The 21,715-nt window shown below is 37.7% G+C and overlaps 1 protein-coding gene across 2 annotated transcripts in view; it reads right to left on the bottom strand.

Annotated features, from left to right (window-relative positions):
- The window catches only part of LOC149080361 (oplophorus-luciferin 2-monooxygenase non-catalytic subunit-like), a 127,537-nt gene extending 106,957 nt beyond the window's left edge, over nucleotides 1-20,580 (bottom strand). The window contains exon 1 of one of the 2 annotated variants that reach the window (XM_089239495.1): nucleotides 20,294-20,580. In XM_089239495.1, the coding sequence (XP_089095621.1) occupies nucleotides 20,294-20,312 (19 nt within the window). In that variant the 5' untranslated portion in view covers nucleotides 20,313-20,580. Of the gene's footprint in view, nucleotides 1-20,154 lie in introns of both variants that reach the window. The other variant, XM_089239494.1, reaches the window with a different exon arrangement.
- Nucleotides 20,581-21,715: the final 1,135 nt, after the last annotated feature.

Below are 21,715 nucleotides of genomic sequence, written 5' to 3'. Positions count from 1 at the left end.
ATAAAAAGATGCCCATAAAAATATGGATGTCATATGTTTCAAAAATACAGCAACCCAATTAAAAATGCAATTGACACAAATTACAAACAATATATACACACATGATAAAATATTATACAATGCCCATAAAGAATACTTATGGTTGTCTTATTCTAAGAATGGATAGCTTCTCGATTTACCCCAACATGTTTATCGTATTTCTTTTTAAACGTGTCAATTGTGTTACAATTTACTACCTCCGGGGGTAAGCTATTCCATTTATTAACAACCCTATTGGAGAAAAATTCCCTGCGACACCATAACCTTGCATTGTCCCTCACGAATCGATACTGGTGTCCCCTTGTAAAAGCAGTCGATTGGCGGTGTACTAAAAGTTCATGGTCCATCCTATCCATCCCATTGAAAATTTTGAACACTTCGATCATATCTCCTCGACACCTGCGTTCATCCAATGTAAACATATTCAAAAAATGAAGTCTTTCTTCATAACTCAAGCCCTGTGTGCCAATAACGACACGCGTAGCTCTTCTCTGCACCCCTTCAACCAAGTCTATGTCCCTCTGTAGGTATGGTCTCCAAAACCTTACAGCATACTCCAGTCCAGGGCGAACTAAGCCTCGAAAAAGCGGAAGAATGACTTTAGGAGAACGCGAAGAGACCTTTTTGAAAATGAGACCAAGCATTCTATTCGCTTTTTTGACAACCGCTGAACAATGTTCAGAAAACTTAAGTCGCTCGTCAATGAGAATTCCCAAATCGGTGACTCTAGTTGCATCCGGGATAGTGACACCATTCAACTCGTAAGAGAACCGTGGGTTGTTCGAACCAAAATGAGCGACCATGCACTTATCTACGCTAAACGTCATGCTCCATTCATTTGCCCATGCTGCAATCTTGTTTAAGTTGGTCTGGAGCAACTCCCTATCGCTTTCATTTCCGATTACCCCCATTAGCTTCACATCATCTGCGAATTTGCTAGTAATTCCATCGATACCCTGATCGAGTTTGTCGATAAAAAGTGAAAAAAGTATGGGGCCAACGACACTTCCCTGAGGAACTCCACTTGTGACGTCTGTCCAACCAGAGAATTCCCCGTTCACCATAACTCGTTGCGACCTATCTCTTAACCACGATTCCATCCAATTCAGCAAGTTGCCCCCTATTCCAATCTCGTGTAAACGCTTCAAGAGTTTGCCATGTTGGACCCGATCGAATGCCTTCTGGAAATCAAGGTAAACAACGTCGACATTTTTGCTCTTACCCAAAGCCTTAGTCACGTAATCATAGAAGCAAAGGAGGTTAGTTACACATGACTTCCCCTTCCTGAACCAATGCTGATTATCCGACAATACATTATTCTCGTCTATCCACTTCACAAACTGCCTTTTGATGATAATTTCCAAAATTTTCGAGAGGGAGCTCGTCAAACTCACTGGACGATAATTAGACACCAATTCTCTACTACCCTTCTTAAATATCGGAACAACGTTAGCCAGTTTCCAATCTCTCGGGACGATACCCTCAGCAACACTACTCCTGTATATCTGTGCGACTGGCCCCAACAATTCATTAGCACCTTCCCTGAGAACCCTGGGATAGATATCATCTGGTCCTGGTGCTTTGCTTGCACATACATTTCTTAGAAGATTTAGGACCTCCACGTCTTCCACTTGAATATCGTTGAGCGTTTTATTACCCCATGCAACACCCGTATATCGAATATCATTATCTCCATTAAAAACCGACGCGAAAAAGTCATTGAAAGCACTACACATGCCTACATTGCTCTCTACTTTTGAGCCTCCTATCGAGAGGGGGCCAACTGTCCCCTTACATCCATTATTGACGTATCGAAAAAATGATTTTGGGTCAGAGCCAATGTTATCTGCCAACCTAGATTCAACTTGCTTTTTACTATCCCTTATCGCTTTCTTCAACAGTCTTCTTTTATCAGTAAACAATGATAGGTCACCTCGTCCACTTTTATACTCTCTGAATGCTCTTTTCTTTTCAAGATAAAGGTTCCGCACGCTATCCGTGAACCATAGAGGGTGTGATGTACAAACACGCTTTTTTCGAACAAAGGGTATGACGTCGTGCAAAACAGAGGACAGCTTCGTACTAAATTCTTCCCATTGACTTACCACCCCTACTGATTCCAACCGGTCTTTGAAAACTTCCGCTAACCTTCTTCGCAAAACATCAAAGTTAGTTCTCCGAAAACAAGGAACCAGTCTTTTGTTATCAACCTTACCCGAGGAAAAGTTACAGTGAAATCTGACGATACGATGATCACTGGAAGAAAACTCTTCCCCCACCGAAACATGTTCAACTAGATCCTCAGAACTAGTAAGAACTAAATCCAAAATAGCAGTACCCCTAGTGGCTTCTGATACATGCTGATACAAAAAATTTTCGAGCACCAACTTAAGAAAGTCTCTTTCATACTGATTTCCAGATGAAAGGTTCTCCCAATCAATACCCGGGTAATTGAAATCCCCTAGTATGAGAACCCTCTTTCGCTTACACATGTAGGAAATTTCATCATGCATTTTGGCAATGTAGTTTTGATCCCTATTCGGTGGATTGTAACAAACCCCAACAATAAGCTTATGACGTCTTTTGTTCTCAAGTTCAACCCATATGGTTTCAATATCACTTCTCTGCACGTTACACTCTCTAGCCTTCTTACAGGATTTCACGTATATCAACACTCCACCCCCTTTCCTATCAGATCTATTTCTCAAAAAAGTATCGTATCCTGAGATGTGTAAGAAAGATTCATCCCCATCGTTTGCCCAAGATTCTGTAATGGCTATAAGATCCAAGCCCTCCACAACTATCATAGTTTCTAAAAAATCTTTCTTATTACCCAAGCTCCTGGCATTTATTAACACACATTTTAATTTGCCCGGTGGTTTGTTGTCAATCGAGAAGCCATCCAAGTCAGAGGTGGGTAATTCCCCGTCAATACTGTTGTGATTATCATTAACTAACCCGCATTCCCGACTACGTGGTCTGGGAGTAAAAAACCTGACCTAAGACTATCGTAAACCTCCCAGACCCCTCTCTTATTTAGATGGATCCCATCCGAACGAAGCCACCTATCGGTAAATGCGGGAAGCTCCAAGAACGTGACCCCAAGTGAGGAGCAAATGTCCTTCAGGCCTATATTGAATTGGTGGATCCTACTCCTATATCCCCTACTACCCCTTGGCAGCACTGGAATCACTGCCACATCTGAACCCCCCTCCCTAGCGGATAATAGTAAATCCCGGTATTCTGACAGAGACTCACTAATATTCGCTCCTACCTGATTTGTTCCCACCCACAGAATCACCCGCAAGGGCAACTTTCGGCGATGAAAAACGTCTCGAACGTTGCCAATCTTCCCCCCAGGAAGACAACAGCGCTCGAAACCCCGAAAATCCCTACACACTCGGTTCCCAAGTTCCCTAACCATAGAATCGCCGATGATTAAACCCCTATCACTATCCCCCTCTACCTCATCCACGACAACCCATTCGCCCTCTAAAATGTCGTTGTTCGTGGAGATTGCTTCTTCATCAACAGGTGGCTCGACTACCAGAGGGTCCGTTATAACCGGGCCCTCTAGCACCCTAACTTTTTCCCGTAAAGCTTCGACCTCGAGTTCCAGCCTTTTTCTATCCAAGCACCCTTTACAAATGAAACTATCAGCTACTATACCCCTAGACCAGGGAAACCTCCCGTCGCAAGCTCTACACAACACTAGTCGAGGTCGAGGCATACTAACACTATTGCTAAAGCTAGATAATAATAATAATACTTAACAATACGAAAATGAGAAACGTTAACTGGAAATTAAAATAATGTAAAATACATTACTATGCAAAATATACGTAAGAGATTATACGAAAAAATTACGTAAAGTAGAATGCTCAGCACTAAATCACGAAGAATAAAATAAATATGTATATAAAGAATACAACACCCTCTAAAAAAAGTATTAAGCTACGAAGTACAATTTATACTTATTAGAATTAGCTAACTATCTCAAAACACTAACACTACAACAATAGGCCCAAATGGAAGGAAAACAAAGTTATTGAGAGTACCCGGGAAAAAGTATACACTGTTTGCTAACACTAACGTCCAAAAACCTACGAACTTATATCAAAGAAGCGAGCGAACCTGGCGAAAAAACAACGAAAATGAAATGCGAACGAGAAAAATAAATATAAGTCGATCGAAAATACACAACGAAAATTTAAAAAAAAATGAGAGCAATATAATAAAAAAAACCACTTATCTCACAATCCAACGTGCGCTAAAAAAAAAAGAAAATCACCGCAGAATATGACCCAAAAATAAACAACACGCTAAGTAAAACTCACGAGAACGAAGAAAAACACAAAGAAAGACACAAAATGGCGCACTGGCGTGACGGATAATTCTTCGGTAATCCCCCGGCAACGGTTTCGGATAAAACTTCTTCTATTGGTCGGTGAGCGGAGCGCGATAATAGCACGTCCGTTCCCAACGACGGATTAGACGATTGAATGATTCCTGTTTTGATGTCATTTGAATATAGCCGATCTTAACAAATCAAAAACTATGTAGGACACAGCCATATTCCTGAGGAGCCAAGCATGGTTTTTGCTGAAGAAGTTTTTTAGATTTTTTCAGGACTTACGGAGACCCCCTCCCCCCTCCCATGTCGAAAGCCACACTGTTTTCGTCATCCTATGATTCCACTCTAGCAATCACATGCAGAGAATGTTTGGTGCCAATACCGATTTTCTAGTCGCCATGGTGACCTGGAGCCCGAGATTTGTCAAGCCCTGATATATAGGGACAGGGTTCGTATCCTCCTTGAAAATCCTTAGGGAAAAAGTTCATTTTCAAGTCTTTAAAAGTCCTTGAAAAAGTTATAATCATTTTCAAGGTGTTTGAATTTTTTTTCATGAATTTCTTCCATCAATTTTTGTCTTACCCCCCCCCCCTCTCCCGCAATCCCCGCTAAACTACTTTCTGCTGAGATGGAAACGAACTGAACAACAACGATCATATGAGTTACGTCAGTGTTTCTCAAAGTGTGCGTAGTGGCTTCTAGCGGTGTAGCTAACCTTTGTCAGGGGCGGCGCGACAAGCTGGAATATTGATTTGTATTTATTCTTTGAAAAGTGGTTCTTTTATAAGTAAAAATATCTACCAAGCTATCCCGTGGAGTCGCGGATGAACCATGAATTGGGCAAAAAGCCGCTGCTGACAAAAGTCAGAACCTTTGAGTTACGGGACAATGTTCAAAACAGAATACATGGTCACGCATATCTGAGGTATTTCTGAGCTTTAAAAGGCGTTGCACTTAAATCTGACAGAAAAATACTACACTTGAGATATTGCTCTGAAATTATTTCAAACTATTAAATTAATGAATGCCAGTTGCAAACAGGACCGCAAGTAGATGCTTGGTCGGCCAGGGTGAGCACGCATTTTGACGTCCCTTTATAATGTTGAAGGAGAGGTTAAATGGTGAAATTGGCACCCTCTCTGGTCCAGCGCATGCCGCATGGTGCACCAGGACCTTTGAACAGACTTTCCTGTAGGAACCGGGTATAACATATCGATATAACATATGTACTGAAAAAGTTCTTGGGGCCAGGCTGGTCGTTGATCGCCTGCGGATGTGACCACGGAATGGAGGTGGCTTCAACAATATCTGTTGCAAGTTCCGAAATGAACTGACTGCTAACGGAGGTTGATTGTTGACCGTAGATGCACGCAAAAACAGTTCTTTAAAGCAGAACTAATTTTTTTTCAAAAGAGCTGAACTCTATGCTTTATTGACTTTTTTCTTGAATATAGAAATCGAACAACACAGACGAATTTTTTGTTTAAGTTTATAAATAACGCATTTTTGTATTTCAAATCTTGAAAGGAACATCATAAGAGTGCTTGAGGTTTATGAAACAACAATGTTATGTCAATCTTAGTGCTGTATTTCGAGTAATTTTTTTTTGTAATATAATTTTTTCTTGATTTCAATTTCATGAAATATGGTTTTGAATTACAATAATTTATAGTTTTCTTAGAGAAATTTTTGCGGAAGAGTAAGGTAGAGATAACGTTTCAGTTATACGATTTTTCATTTATACGACGTTTTGACCCGACTGTTCGGCGACGTGCTTAAAAACCTCGTTTATACGGCGCGACGAATAAACGAGGTTCCATTGTATGGGGCTTGAGCCCCCCCCAACATTTTCAATAACTTTACGCCCTTGTAAATTAATTGTATTAATATAGATGAATTACTAAATTAATAAATTACGCACAGTGTATTTAACCCTTTTTGCGTCATTGACGAGATATATGTAGTCAATCTATCTCTTGCCCATTATTTTAGCATTGAAAATCCCAGATGTTCTGTAATGTTGAAAAAATTTCCAGTAATTTGACGTACAATGGGAATCGGAATAAATAAATAACTTGAAAATTCGGTCTTTATTTTTCATTAATTTGAATTCATTTATCAACTAGTAGTCCACCACTGATAGGTTGCTGTAAGGTCAAGACGGGAAATCTTTTTGCAAAAGTAAATCTCTTATTTTCAAAACTTAAATGAATGAAATTTTTTTTTAAACATAAAATATACAATGATCTCTCACTTAAACGTCGATGCAAGGGAACAAAAAAAAGACGCTTAAGCGAGAGAAGCGTATAAGTGAATGGCATTATACAGTCCAATCCCATTATAATGAACTTGAAGAGACCGGAGAAATCACTTCGTTATAACGCAATTTGTTATAAAGGAATTTCAGTTTTTTTTTGTATTGTTCCTATGTAAACTTATCTGGGGGATTAGAAAAGTTTTCATTAAAACGGGATTCGACTGTATTATATCTTTGATCGAGAGTGCAGAAAATTCTCTTATATCCGAGAGAAACGTATAAGTGAGAGATCACTGTACTTAGCTCAAAATGTTTGAAGGATTGTTCTATAAATATTCAAATTACTCCGAGAGAATAAAAAAAACTCTATTTTTCTGTGGTTAAGTAAATTTTTACTTAATGAAATTTTTTATGAAATTACATCATTTCCAACAATATTCAAGAATAACTTACGCGGTGATAGTTCTTCTAATTAATGAGAAAGTTATAGTGTAATAGTTTAATTATAACAATTTATTAATCGCACCTATTACTAAATGTATTTTAGGCTAAAATCATTGTTGGCAATCCGCGAGACACATTCACTTGTTTCAGTGAAATTTCACTTGTTGAAGCGAACCTTTGGTGAGAAGAGAACAAATTATTTCTACTAATCAATGCATTAATTATTCAATTTTTTTGAACTAACAATAAATAATTAAGCACGCATAATTATATTACTGATACTGGTTAATAAACTTTATATATTAATAACATTTTTATATTAATAATTTATCTGTTACTAAATACCTCTAAATTTACTTCAGTTACTCATGTTCACGGCAACCGAATCCCGAGAAATTCCAGGGATCCCAGGATTTGAGTATTCTAATCCCCGTTTTCCTGAGATTGAGAAAAACCTGGGAAACTTCAATGCTTAGTATGAGTATACTTGCTTGATGAGCAACGAAACTAGAGAGATGAGGTGGATATCTTATATTAGAGAAATTAAGAATAAATTTGACACTGTGTATATATTAATAATGAAACTACAGTGAAATCTTGATATAACGATATTCTGCAGAGGAAGAAAAATATCATAGTAGAGGTATCACTTGTTTATAGCACTGTTTCTGTGAATAAAATATCAATATTCGCGTCTCCTATTAAAACAAGATTTGGGGTTTTTATATTTCTTAGGCTGGTATTACACTATAAAATTTTAATAAAATCCCTTTTATAAAACTTGAAAAATCTAACCAATAAGGTTATTGGTTACATTCTAGAAAATGCAACCGGTGTCCCTATTGGCTGCATTTTTCAAGTTTTATAAAAGAACTTTTTCCAAACTTTTATAGTGTAATACCGGCCTTAGGACATGATCTAATTCAGTGTTTCTCAACTGCAGGGCCATGACATCAATCGTACCGGGCCGCGAGAATATTCATTACCCTTTCATTTTTAAAGCATTTCCACGAATAACTAATTGGTTTATTTCACTATTATGGTACATATTATTTTAATTTTTCAGTCTAAAAAATCATACGAGGGGAAAGATGAAAAACCCTCCTAAAGTACCAGAACAAAGGCTTCCAGCCGCAATTATAGGATCCCTCTTCCCCTTATCGCATTGAAAATCCTTCGTTTTGTTGCTAGACCCAAAGAAAGGGAAACATGTCTCTGGTCCTCCCCTCGAAACTAGTATTTTTAATTGTATTTTTTTTTTTTTTTTTTTTTCGTATTTTTGAGTATCCTGACTTCATGAGACCCAAACAATACAGCAGGGGTCGGGAGCGTTTTTCCATACTCTCTGTGCCTTTTTTTCGAAAATACCCTACTGTTTCAGGGCTCTCTGTTGACAACCAGATGACCCTGTTGTTTGCGTGTTCACGGTTTGCCATTGTCGGCTCCACAGAAAATGTCCTGAAGACAAACAATAATGCCATGAGAAAACTCAGTATCCCACGTTTCTTGGAGACTGGAAAAACATATGTGATAATCGCCATTGACCAAGCCGCATAACTTCAAAGGGGAATAATTGTGAGTGATTAGGAATTTCCGGACAATAGAAAACCACCTTCGACCATTGGACTCGTTATTTATGGCCAGTGGTAAAAACCTCTAGCAGTCATTATAACGATTTAGTTTGTGTTCTCAGAAACAAACGAAGTATTTTACATATGCGTGGCAAATGTCAGCGACTAATCAGTGAAACACCTGCTGCACACAGAAAATAGTGTGTTTTGAATCGGTCATCAAAGTGCACATAACTACTGTTGATAACTCGAATACTGTTTTCTTTGCAAAAACGCAGTGAATTACGTTGCGAGAGTTTTCGTTTTGATTTCTTTTCCAGTGTGGATAGGTTCACAAATCTAAATTTTTGTTAAAAAATAGAGAAAAATTTAAGTTTTAGAGTAGAAAAATCGCGATCAAAGTTTTGAAATTTATCAAGTTACGCAATTTAACATAAGCATCTATCGTGAATATACCGAAAAAAGTGTTTCGCCTAAACCGAACAATTTTCTGCTCTTCAGTGGACTTTTTTATGGTGAGTTACAATATATACATTTTTATTTTATATCATTACCTTCTTTCTAGCTGAGATTAAATACAAAGTTCGATCGTAAAACATATTTTACACTGATTAAGTTATTAAAATAGTGCTAATAAAATAGTGCTGCGTCCATGTCAACACAAAAAAATTCCATTGCCCACAATGAATGAAAACTTCGTATTTTTACACACTATGCGAAATTAATTTATAAAATTGAATATTAAGATTGATTTGTAACAAATTGAATTTTTTAATGAGGTAGAGGCACTGAAATGAAGAAAACATTGAGGGGCTAAAAGTTGCCATTTGTCCCGTATATACGGGCTCATGCCCTTATGCAGGAGAGGGAGTGGATCGCGTTGCATTATATATTAATTATTGGTGGCTCAGCAACCTCGTAAAATACACTGCTGGCCACCCAAATTGCAACACCAAGAAAGACAAGAGATATCGCAACAATATTTATTTTGTAGATAACATGTTGACCAAGCATCAAATGATTAAATTTATAGACTTCTGTGAAGTGTGGTTCCTGCCAAAATCAGTAGCCAGAGTAGCCGCCATTGTTAGAGACCACCGCTGCCACACGCCTCGGCATTGATTCAAAGAGACTTTGGATGCGTTCTTGGGGTACAGCAGACCAAGCAGCTTCCACGCGTTGCCAAAGTTGATCTGGTGTGGCAGCTGGGGATGTAATCTGGGTCAATCGTTGAGCAACCATGGACCACATGTTTTCTATCGGCGAAAGATCCGGAGAGCGAGTTGGCCAGGGAAGCAATTCAATCTGGCGATTGACGAAGAACCTTTGGACAATGCGTGCCACGTGTGGTCGCGCATTATCCTGTTGAAATATGGCTGTGGGCAAGCCCTGAAGGTAAGGAAGGACAACTGGCTCCAAGGTAGCGAGTCAAAATCGGACGGGACATATGCGGACAACATGGAAATAGGGTCAAAATCGGAAAATTTTGCCGCGCCCTCGATGTTGGCGCTGTATCTCCCATTTGTTTCTCCAACCTGTTAAATGGCGACAAAATGGATGCAACATAAGCCGGGTCAAAATCGGACAAATTTTGCCGAGCCGGCGATGTTGGCGGTTTATTCCTAATTTTTCCACCAAGCTGCTAAGTGGCGATTTTCTCTTTGATGGACATTATAAAGACATGCAGAGAAACTTTTGATGAAATTTGAACAATGAAAGACGTGAGTCGTCTACCAGTCGCCAGAACAAGTAAAAAAAAACCCGTCCTCTTTGAACCACTGACAAGTGATGGATTGCTACACGTAAAAAAAAAAAACGCCGACATAACCAACACTATAATAATAAATATATAGCTTCAGTAGAACTATTATTATTATTATTATCGGGCTCGGCGCGGAGGTGATCATAAGTCCTTATCCCGAGGGATTTCTATTCTAGGAAGGGTCTCTACAACTAATGTCGCCTGAGTATTATCAGCACAGTGCGTGGACTACGGCATTGTCAAACGAAACGGAGTTGATTGTTTCATAAGAGGGAAAATTAGTAAAATCATACATAAATTAATGAGCACTTATACGATCATATACATAAACGATATCGATTGATCGTACATGCAAGATATATCGGGGAAAAGAAAAATAACTACATCAACTGAACTAAATTTAATCAATAAAAATCACGGCAACTCACAGATGCCACACGTGGATAGAAATATGATAATATAGAAAACATGTGAACTAGTTCGACAGAAACATTAAAAAAAGATTTTATTCTAATGAAGTGATCTAAAACTATGCACACACACACACTTATTCCGATTACAGTCAAACCCGTTTTTAACGTTCCCGCTTAGTACGACTTATTTCTGTGGTTTCAACTCTAAGTACAGTGGATCCCGCTTATAACATTTTTTCAAAAAACCTGTCACAAAAACATTGTAAGCGGGGAAATGCTTTAAATGGGAAATCTTAGAGCGAATTAGTGAGTTGGAAACTCCAGAATAAGTCGTACTAAGCGGGAAAACTATATAAGCAGGATCGACTGTAATTCTCATTAAGATTTCCCATTTAAAGCGGTTCTCGCTTACAACGTTTTCCATGACAGTTTTTTGGAAAACGTTATAAGCGGGATCCACTGTATTATATAATATTTATGCATTTGCATATAATAGGTGGTCTATTAAAAAATCTTTGAGTTGAGCATAATGAATCGAAATGATAGATATCAATTAGATACATGCGATCTTCATGCTTAATTCATTCAGAATTGAAATTATATTACTGCGTTATTAAGGATGGGACGAATAGTGATTTGAGCGAATAACCGAATACTCGGCGGCCGAATATGTATTTTCTTAAAATTCAACACAATCATAAATAAAATTGGCATTTTTAATTGAAAATAAAATTATTTGTAAATTCAAATGATTGACATTGAATTTTAGTTATACTATACGTCCCACGTTTAAATAAACTTACCCGTTTTGTGGTCCAGGATTTTTTTATTGTTCTTGATTATGCTTGTTAACTCGATTCACATTGCAGCTCTTATTGATGAACCATCATTAGTTACACTTGTCCGAAAATGGGTAAAGAGCACAAATAACTACATTTACTAAGAAATTTATTTCAAATGCTCCAGAGGAGTATGGACCGGAGGAGGAGGCCGGACATCCTTTGCTTATATTCAATCGTTCGAGAAAAATTACTGGGGTCACTGGTCGAAAATCTGGGGTGAATGGCACCGAGACTACCTCAAATTACCAAGGACTAAGATCAGGAGTTTCGGAAGTGTTTCGACCAGTAGGTACTCATCTTTGTTTTAAACAAATAAATTTGCTTTCTGATCGATTCTGCAGGTGTCGGATGCATGCCAAAAATTACCATGGGTGCTCAGAACCCACAGCACTGACTCGGATCACCGAAAAACGATAGAAAACGACTCTCGGGGGGGGGGGGCTATATTGATTTAAAGGTAAATATAATAAAAAATGTTAAGAAAATACTACGTTTAGCCTGGGTCACAAATCTGGAGCCCCATCCGCGTTCTACTTGTGTAGCGGCATTTGAAACATGAACAGTTAACGGCCATAAGGAACTTACTTCTATTTGATGACATACTGTATAATAATTACATTAAAACAATAATTTTTCTAGTTTCTCTTCTTTGGACCTGCCTATTCAGAGACAATCTTCCCTGCTTTGTTATTAATTCAATAACTTAATTCGTTACAGATTAGGACGGCGAAGACCCATGAAATCTTTATAAGGGAGACTGACATGGTTTGCAGATATATGAATGCTATAGTTTTTGTTTGATTGCACAGTAAATTAACTATAAAGATGCTTGTGAAAAATTTTAGCTAATCAGTATAGGTACACCGAAGACCCCAGTTCAGGAGAAGACTCCTTCTGTCCCAGTCTAGTTCAAACGGGAACTGTAAGTACATTGTGTGTGCAGTGAATTCCATTCAGTAGTGTACGGAAGATTTTCCCATGAGTGCGGGGGGGGGGGGGTAAACTTTTTCTTCGTCGAAGGAGAATGATAGTTAACCTACAAAATAGGGTGGATAGATCTGTTGGTTTTACATGACAGTCTCGGTTTTTGTCCAATTCGGATCCCGCTTATAGCGTTTTTGAAAAAAAGTCATAAAGAACTTTGAATAAACTAAAAACGCGCGAATTCCCTCAGAGAGAGACAGCCAGACTGGGGCAGACACAGGGAATGTCTAATTTCGTTAGAAGTGTTAAAATATCCTCTATAACACTGCTCGAAACAAAAAAAAAATCGGTTTACCAAAGAAACTTCAACGGTTTTAGGGTAAAGGTTTTAGGTTTTAGTGGGCTGGTGATTCCAAAACTGGTGTTGGTTTTGACGAAATGACTAGTTTTGAGATAGTACATATTCTCAACATTCCAATGCAGTCTGTAATCACTATTCTTTGCGGCAGATTTTTACTTTTGTGTTTTTTTATTTATTTTCCTAACTTATTCTCAATATTATTGCATTCATATCATTAAGGAAGCGTAATTTTCATATTTACGGAATAAATGCGATGAAAGTGAAATTAGCCGATGTAGATGAATAAATACGAAAATTTTGATTTTTATAACTTTTCCTCAAAATTTCGAAGATTTACAATTTTAAGCGAAAATAGGTTGTGATTTTGCTGAGCAAAATGCTTTTGAATTCTAACTCGTGAATTAAGAGTCCAGTTTCCTTCCGTTTCTGAGTTCTGTCCGAAAATTATGGATGTTATTGACTATTTATAGAAGGACCAAACTATATATCCATTCGCGCACGTTTTGCGCATCAAGTTAATTTTCTCATGAACGCAAAAGTCAGAGCCATTTTTTTCGAAAAGACAGAAAAAAGTTTGACAGCAGCAGAAGAGTTTAAATACATTTATTTTACACGATATTTGACGCGACAAATTAAACTCTGCAGCATATACAGTGGTTTTATGCTGGGCCTATCTGACGTCGTGACAACACTTACATCAACTTTGCACCCAAATTTTGTACTTTGGAAAGCTTCTCCAAGATAATATTTTTTGCAACGTTATGGCATGGTATGAAGTCATTGATAAATAGAATCATACTACTTTCAGTAGTCATCTAAAAGACTTCTGTTGATGGCCATGCACATGAAATTCTACTACCTACTTTGCAAAGGCAGTTATTCAAAGTCTTCGTAGTCCCGCTAATAGCAAGAATGCTGACACAGTCAACCTTCGGTTTACGAACGTCTCGGTTTGCGTAAATTCGGATTACCAACAACGAAAATTGATTCGGTTTACGAACACGCGTGTGTGTAACGAACAAGTGTCTACGGCAGCATTTCGATTTTTTCAAATACATTCCTCCGAATTCGACTCCTTTTATCCAGCTCATAGATCAGCATGTCATTTCAAATTTTGGGACGGTTTTCATCAAAGAAATTTTTGAAACACGTTTTGCAATAACCTCTGATACATATATAATTACTACTATCTGATTTCTAGAAACATCATTTTAATGTCCCACATTGCTCATAGAACTTATTGATGAAGTTTGGCAGCAAGTGACTTATAAAATGAGTTCGGTTTGGAACGCAAGGTAGCCAGATTGCTTTGCAGGCAGAAATTTCGAGAGCTTTGACACTGAGATTAATAGATGAAATTAATCAGACTAGACATGGGTACAGCTCTGCCCATGTATAGCATATATGCCCGTTTTCTCGTAAAGTCTGGATTTTCTCTGGAAAAAAGTGTTTTTAGTGTCAGTATGATTATTTCAATAGGTTTCGAGTTATTCACTTGAGCGTGAAAAAGTGTAAAAATTGACACTGTAGGAATCTTCGGGTCTTAGAAACGAATGAATCTATTTTTACATTAATTCCTATGGGCAAATGTGTTTCGGTTTGCCAACCTACCTCAGGAACGAATTAACTTCGTAAACCGAGAGTCGACTGTATTATGTAACTACAACGCCGTGACTACTCACAGAGGGAAGTACTATTGAAGGAGATATGGAGAGACTACTGAAATATTAGCTTTTAATTAAGTACTTTATTACTTCGCTTCAAAATGAAACCTGAAGGAAAAATGCATCGTTAGTTTTGTTCTTTTTTGCGAATAAATGCAAAACCTCCGATTTAGAAAATTTTATTTTTGCGAAATTTCGAAATTTTATGCGCAAAATTTACGTGTATCACATCATCAGACATTCGTTATTTGTCATGATCTTGAGCTGATGAACCTCTTACTGGGACAACAAAGAAAATATTTTTAGAGAGCCAGCGGTTCATAGACAAAATACATCTCCCAACACTTCATATAAAACTCGGCTTAGTGAAGCAATTCGATAAAGGTACTCGATAAATAAAGTGGCGTGTGCTTCCAATTAATTTGTAAAACGTTTCCTGGACTGAACAATGATAAGCTGTGAGCAGGGATTTTTGATGGTTCTCAAATTCATAAATTTCTTAAAGATTCGAAATTTTCAGCATTTTTGACTGATATTAATCAGTATCCGTCCAATCCGGTCGATCTTCAGTTTGATCATGTTTCGTATCGGTTGTTGAGAATTTTTTGACAAAGCAGAGAACGATGAAGAATTGCAGTAAAATACGATTAATTTGTAATTTGAATTTAAAAATTTTCAAACGTTTGAAAAATAGACTGTTAATATGAGCACAAAGGCGCATTTTCTTCTTAGTTACTTGGTCCAATTTTACAGACAATCTGAGTCATTTTAATGACGAGAGAGGCGGTTTCATCAAGATATGAAAGTAATGGAACAGAAGTATCAAGACATGCTCGAGCCTCGCGTATGATGGCTGATTACTCTACCGAAGCCTCCAATGAAAGACATTCAAAACCCATAACAGAAAATCATGCAAGTGTTTCTCCTTGAATTAATTTAATATCATTTTGTGTTCATTTTAGTGGACAAAATGCAACATTATAGAGTATATCATTACTGCATTGATCTATTCTGATATCCTAAATATATTCCCTTATTTTCATTCCATATATTATACGATATATAAATGTATACACGATATGTATAATGTATATTATACATACATATATTGTTTTACTTTTATTCTGAACATAAATGTACCACAAATTTCGTGTGACGTGCATTGCCTGCATATTGAAATCTGATAATTGAGTGGAGTGTTTTTAAAGATGTGCATTTATTGATTTACAAATACGCATTATTTTATTATCAAGGACGGGCTTTAGCATTTTGTGGCCCTCGAAAACGGAGTTTCCTAATCCCTGAGTAACCATGAACGGCGTTTTTGCATAGGCAGAATGAACATCAAACTACTATTTCATGGTCATATAAAAAAAATCATTCGAAAATAAATTTTAACGATATTGCACGCTGCTCCCAGACATTTAAAGGTTGGAGAGCTGTCGGGGCCATTGAATCGATTACCTACCCAGGACCTCAACTTCATACTCTTTCAGCCGGGCAAGTATGCATTATGTATGCCTTGTGTAATTTTTTAAATTTTAAAAGAAGAATTTAGCAACCCATCGTCCGGAGCACTCTAGATCCACCTCCATCCTTTACTTGACTTGGAGGAAGGGGTTCTGTGAAAACCCTAGGCAAGAGGAATAGGGTTCGATGTCTGAATTTTAAAGGTTTTAGACAAAATTTTAAGCTACAGCGAAACCTCGATACGACGACTCTGCAGACCAAGAAAAAATGTCGTTGTAGATTATGTAGGGATTATATATCGTTATGTCGAGAGGTAACAATTTAACATTAGAGTATAGGCATTTTCAAACAAGGCTTGAAAAAATATCGTTATAGAGTAATTTATCGTTATATTGAGTATCGTTGTAGCGAGGTTTAAATGCATTCGCTTTGTTGAAAACGAAGTTTTTAAATTAAAATGCAATCAAAGTATTTTCTTTCATCACGTTTTTGCGGCCCCTAACATTTAACGCCCCGGTTGCGGCCAACCTTCACACTTGCCCAAGTCCGGCCCTTAGTATCATCAGTATTGACTTATCTTCCGATTTATGTGTTGATTTTCATGATTAAATTGATTACTTTTCATGATTAAATTGATTACTTTTCATAATTAAATTGATTTATTCCATTGATTCAAGCTTTCTAGTGATGTAAACTGCTCGCAGATTTAAATACGATTTGTGTGCTGCTTATATAGTACTTTAGTTTTCACTTTATGTTAAAAATTAGAGCGTTTGAAGAAAAATAATGCCAGATTCACACACAGAATCAGCACTCAAAATTACCCTGAAATCACTAAAAATTTTTTTTCAATAAAATTAGTGTTGAGCAGTCTACGTGTCAAAGCACTCGAAATTTCTGCCTGAAAGCAATCTGGCTATAATGCGTCCCAAACAGAATTTATGGTTCTGTAAGTCTAGAGCCGCCCTTAGAGGTGTGCGGCAGGTGCGGTTGCACCGGGCCCCGCACTCACGGTAACTTATTGGAGGCTTCCATCAATTCTTAAATTATTTCTTGCATTAATTCCGAATTTTCATCAATTCTAGAATTTTTTCTTCCGTTCATTCTAAAAAATATCAATTCTATTATTTTTCTAATTAATTCTGAATTTTCATTGGTGTTGGATCCATTTTTAGTTATTTTTAATTCCTGAATTCTGAAATTTTCATTAGTTTCTGCAATATTGTTTCCTCTCATTACTTTGACACCAGCTTTAAGTACTGAATTATCATTAATTTTTTTTATTTACATTTTATTGCGTATTTAAAATTTTTTGTTAGGATATTTCTCAGCATTCCTGCATATTCTGAAATAATAGCTGATGATCTCCCCCCCCCCCCTACAAAATATATAAAACCGGGGCTAAGGGTGTCCTAAACATTTTTGACGTCTCGAAATTTTTGAGATGGCCCTGTGACTGATAACGGCGTCCCTGTGTAAGCCACTTTTTGCAAAGCTTCATGAATAAAAATTAAGGGAATGTAGTGTATTAGTGTATTAAATTACGTTTGCAGAAGTCAGCGATTGTTAATTCTGAGGCAGAGATTATTGCAAAACATCTTCTTAAAAGTCCTTTGATTTAAACCTTCTCTCTCTCTCTCTCTCTCTTAAAGTTTTAAAATTACTTTTTTATCCATGGGCTGGATAAGAGTCGTATTTGGAGGTACGGACGGCAATGTTAGAAAACGACGTTTCTCAGAAGAAAACAAGGCGACAATTGACTCTAATCCTCCCAGCTCTCAGTCAATTCATTCTTCTTCATAGTACAATCTCCCATGGGGTCGGCAGCCGACATATATTGATTCTTCTTCAAACTTTCCAGGAACTTATTACTCCCTCTCCCTCCCCCCCCCCTCATTCAACACATTTAGAAAATGTAGCTCGAAAAATCGCCAGAATCATTCGCCAATAAGTGTTAAATTATCGGTTAACATAAAATGTCCGATTTTGGCCCGATCGCGACCAGAGAACGTACCTTAAAAATCGCCAGAATTACTCGCCAGTAACGTTTGATTATTGGTAAACATAAAATGTCCGCATATGTCCCGATTTCCGACATGTCCGCATATGTCTCGTCCGCTTTTAACCCCTAATCGGCTCCAACAACTCGGAGATGTAGCGCTGGCTTTTTAAAGTACCGGCAATGCGTACTAGAGGAGTACGAGAGTGATATCCAATACCGCCCCATACCATAATACCCGGTGCAGGACCAGTGTGGCGGTGCATAACGCAGCTGTTCAGCATCCTCTCTCCACGGTGTCTCCAGACTCGAATCCGACCATCGTGGTGTTGCAGACAGAAGCGTGACTCGTCAGTAAAGACAATTTCATTCCATTGTGCCGTCCACATCCTTCTTTCATCGCACCATTGGCGGCGGAGACGTCTGTGGTTCTGCGTCAAGGGTAGATGAAGCAATGGACGTCTTGCGGACAGACCACTCTGCTGTAAACGGCGTCGAATGGTACGCGCAGACACTGGATGATGCGGTACAGACTGAATGTGCTGTGCTATGGTTCGTGATGTGGCTGAGCGATCCGTCACTGCCATACGCACAATACGCCTGTCATCACGTGAAGTGGTGCATTGAGGTGGATGCGATCGAACACGTCGGTCCGTCGTACCCTCCTGCATCCAACGATCACATATCCGCATTACAGTTGTTTGGTTTCGTCCAACACGACTACCGATTTCCCTGAAAGATAATCCACAATCTCGGTAGGCCACTATCCTTCCTCTGTCGAACTCGGATACTTGATCAAAAGATGATCGCGGTTTTCTACGAGGCATAATTGATCGTTTTTTTGAAAAAACCACAAGAAAAACACAATTGCCGTATTTCAAATCGTCGAAGTCTCCAAGCCTTAAATAGCGCTTTGAAGTGGCGCCACAGGCGCGCGTGATGTGCGTCTGTGCTGAAATTCTAATCATTTGCATATCTCCCCTCCGCTAATGCATGTTGTAAATTTCATATTATTTGCATGCTTCCTTCAGGGTGTTGCATTTACGGTGGCCAGCAGTGTATATTGGGGTGCTCAAACAGCCTCAGTACTTCTTAGGCTGCTCAAACAGCCTAAAGATTCATGGATCGAATCCCACCCGAAACTGTATTTCCCCCTCCCTTAGGATGATTCTTTGGGTTTTCCTCCGAATACACGGAGGGAAACGATGCTTATTCAAGAAGTGGAGGAAACCACTGACTGTGATATTCGGATTACGGTATTTTACTGTCGATAGCGTTGCGTTTGTGAAAAATTCATTTCTTATTTTTTCGAGAAAAATAATTACAATACAATCACAAATCCTCAAATATACTTTCCTTTTTCTATGCGAAAAATAGTAAAACGTGCGTGGGCCGACTGGTCGATACGCCATCTCAAATATATAAAATATATCAATTCTGGAACATCTAATTTGTCTCTAATGCGCATGTGCTCTCAGAATGGACACCTATAGAAATCGCGAGCGCTAGCGCGTCAGTGTCTCTCGAATATTTTTTTATAAGCATGGGGGGGGGGGGGTGCCTTAGTCATCTGTACTTCGTATAATTAGAGGAGAGGTTCATCGTTTCGTTCTAGTTTAGTAGCTGGTTGTTAATTTTAGCAACCTAGACGTTTTATTTCTATCGTGTGAGATTCTCATACATTTTTGTTTTCTATTTCTATCAGGAACATAATTGTATATATGGAGCAAAAAATAATTAGGTTCTCAAATCCTTTTAGTTTTTAAAAAAAATGTATTTTTGAATTTTTTATGTACACTTTTGCGATGGACTGTAGAAGGAAATATTAAAATTCATTTCTCTTTTTATAATTTTTCGCTTTCTCTTCTACTCGTTTATAAATTCTACGGCGTATGTCTGTTACACAATACACTTTGGTAAATGCACGAATAGTTTTGGCATATCTGCATCTTAGGGGTAATTCAATACATTACGAGTATGTTTAGTAACTATTCGTTTTAAATAAAAACGTTTTTAAGAAATGAATTCTCATTCACTTTTATATGCTTATCTACCTGTGCCCCTTTGAATTTCGATGATTTTTTTCATACTAAGGACATACGATATCACGCAAGAAATGTTCACAAATTCGTTTTGTAGGCTTTTTTTTTTTTTTTTGTCAAAGGATGTGATAGTATACGACGATGTACTTACCCATCGTGAAAATGTTCATGACGGAACTTGTTTGATTGTACTTATCCTTTTTAAATCATTTTCAACATATCATTCGCAATTCACTGATAACAATAGTGAGAGCAAAGCAGGTGAATGTTTGGGAATATTGCAGGTGCAGCAAAAAAAAACAAAAAAAACATAAAACTGATAGTTGTTTTTTTTCTTACTGAAGCTTAGCTTTAAATTAGAGAGGACACCATATCAATCTTTAGAAATTATCTTAACTTTTTGATCACGCTTCATTCGTTTTCTGCGCATGAACGAGTCGAAGAGGTGAGCGGTAGGGGAATCGCATGAGAGCGCGGTGGATAAAGAGATAATATATCGGTACGTACTCAGGAGCAGAATCATGCCCCCCCCCCCCCCACAAGGGCAAGGCTGACAGGGTTCTCGACCTGGGTCCGGGAAGATTCCTATCATTTTTTGTTTTCTCACACCATAAATTCACTATAGAGGGGGGCCCCCGTCAAAGGTTTAGGGGACCGACTGCAGGATGTGGGGACTATGAGGAGGATAAACCAGAGGTTCCGTCTTATTCCCGACCGAAATAAAAACCGTAGTATTCCTGACCGAAGTCACAGGGAGCATGAAAGGGAGGATAAGTTAAAGGAGGGTGTAGCAAGATAAGTGATTTACAGCATCCAAAGTTTCAGAAGTATCTCAGGGCATGGTACACCCTCGATTTAACGGACTAACGATTAGCGGCGAATGGCATTCTTTAAATTTAAAGTTTTTTAAATCCGATGTTTCTGTAATACTCTAAATATCATCAATATTTCACTGCGTTTTCATAGACTATAACATCTCAACTATAATAACGGAATAAAATATTTACACTAATTGTTGAAGCATATATGACTCTGTATTGTTTTCTTCCGTATTCTTGTTTTTTTTTTATTTCTGATGAATCTCCTTAATTACTGTTGCCGCGGTTATTAAAATTACGATTTATTTTCTATTATCTGGATACAAAATAAAGTAACAATAACCAAATAAGTTGATATATTTAACCGAAGAAAGAGTTTGCGTTAATCAGACCATTGAAAATATTAGAAAGTTCTGAAACCATATTTTCTAGCACCCTTCATCAATCTTCAGACACGATATTTTCAGTGCTACCCAAACTTATCATGTTACACTGGTTAGGAGTCACAGCCCTTCTTTTGTGTGTGTTATAAATATTATATAATTTTTATCCCAAAAATATGGAATAGTCATTCTATCAATATTTGTAATAAAATTTAAAAAAAAAACTGTAGCACATTATATATATAAAATATTGAGAAACATTTTTTTGAAGTCCGGAGCTCCTTAAAACAGTTTTCCCATGCATGGATCCAATCAAGAGCAATTTACACTGTAGCAGTTTGCGGTGGTGCCTACTCAGCTCCTCCTAGAGAT

This window comes from Pholcus phalangioides, unplaced genomic scaffold (assembly GCF_987345545.1).
Source record: "Pholcus phalangioides strain wild (caught in Gottingen) unplaced genomic scaffold, Ppha-v1.0 ptg000011l_1, whole genome shotgun sequence".
Lineage (NCBI taxonomy): Eukaryota > Metazoa > Arthropoda > Arachnida > Araneae > Pholcidae > Pholcus > Pholcus phalangioides.
This window is presented reverse-complemented; position numbering and strand designations above follow the sequence as displayed.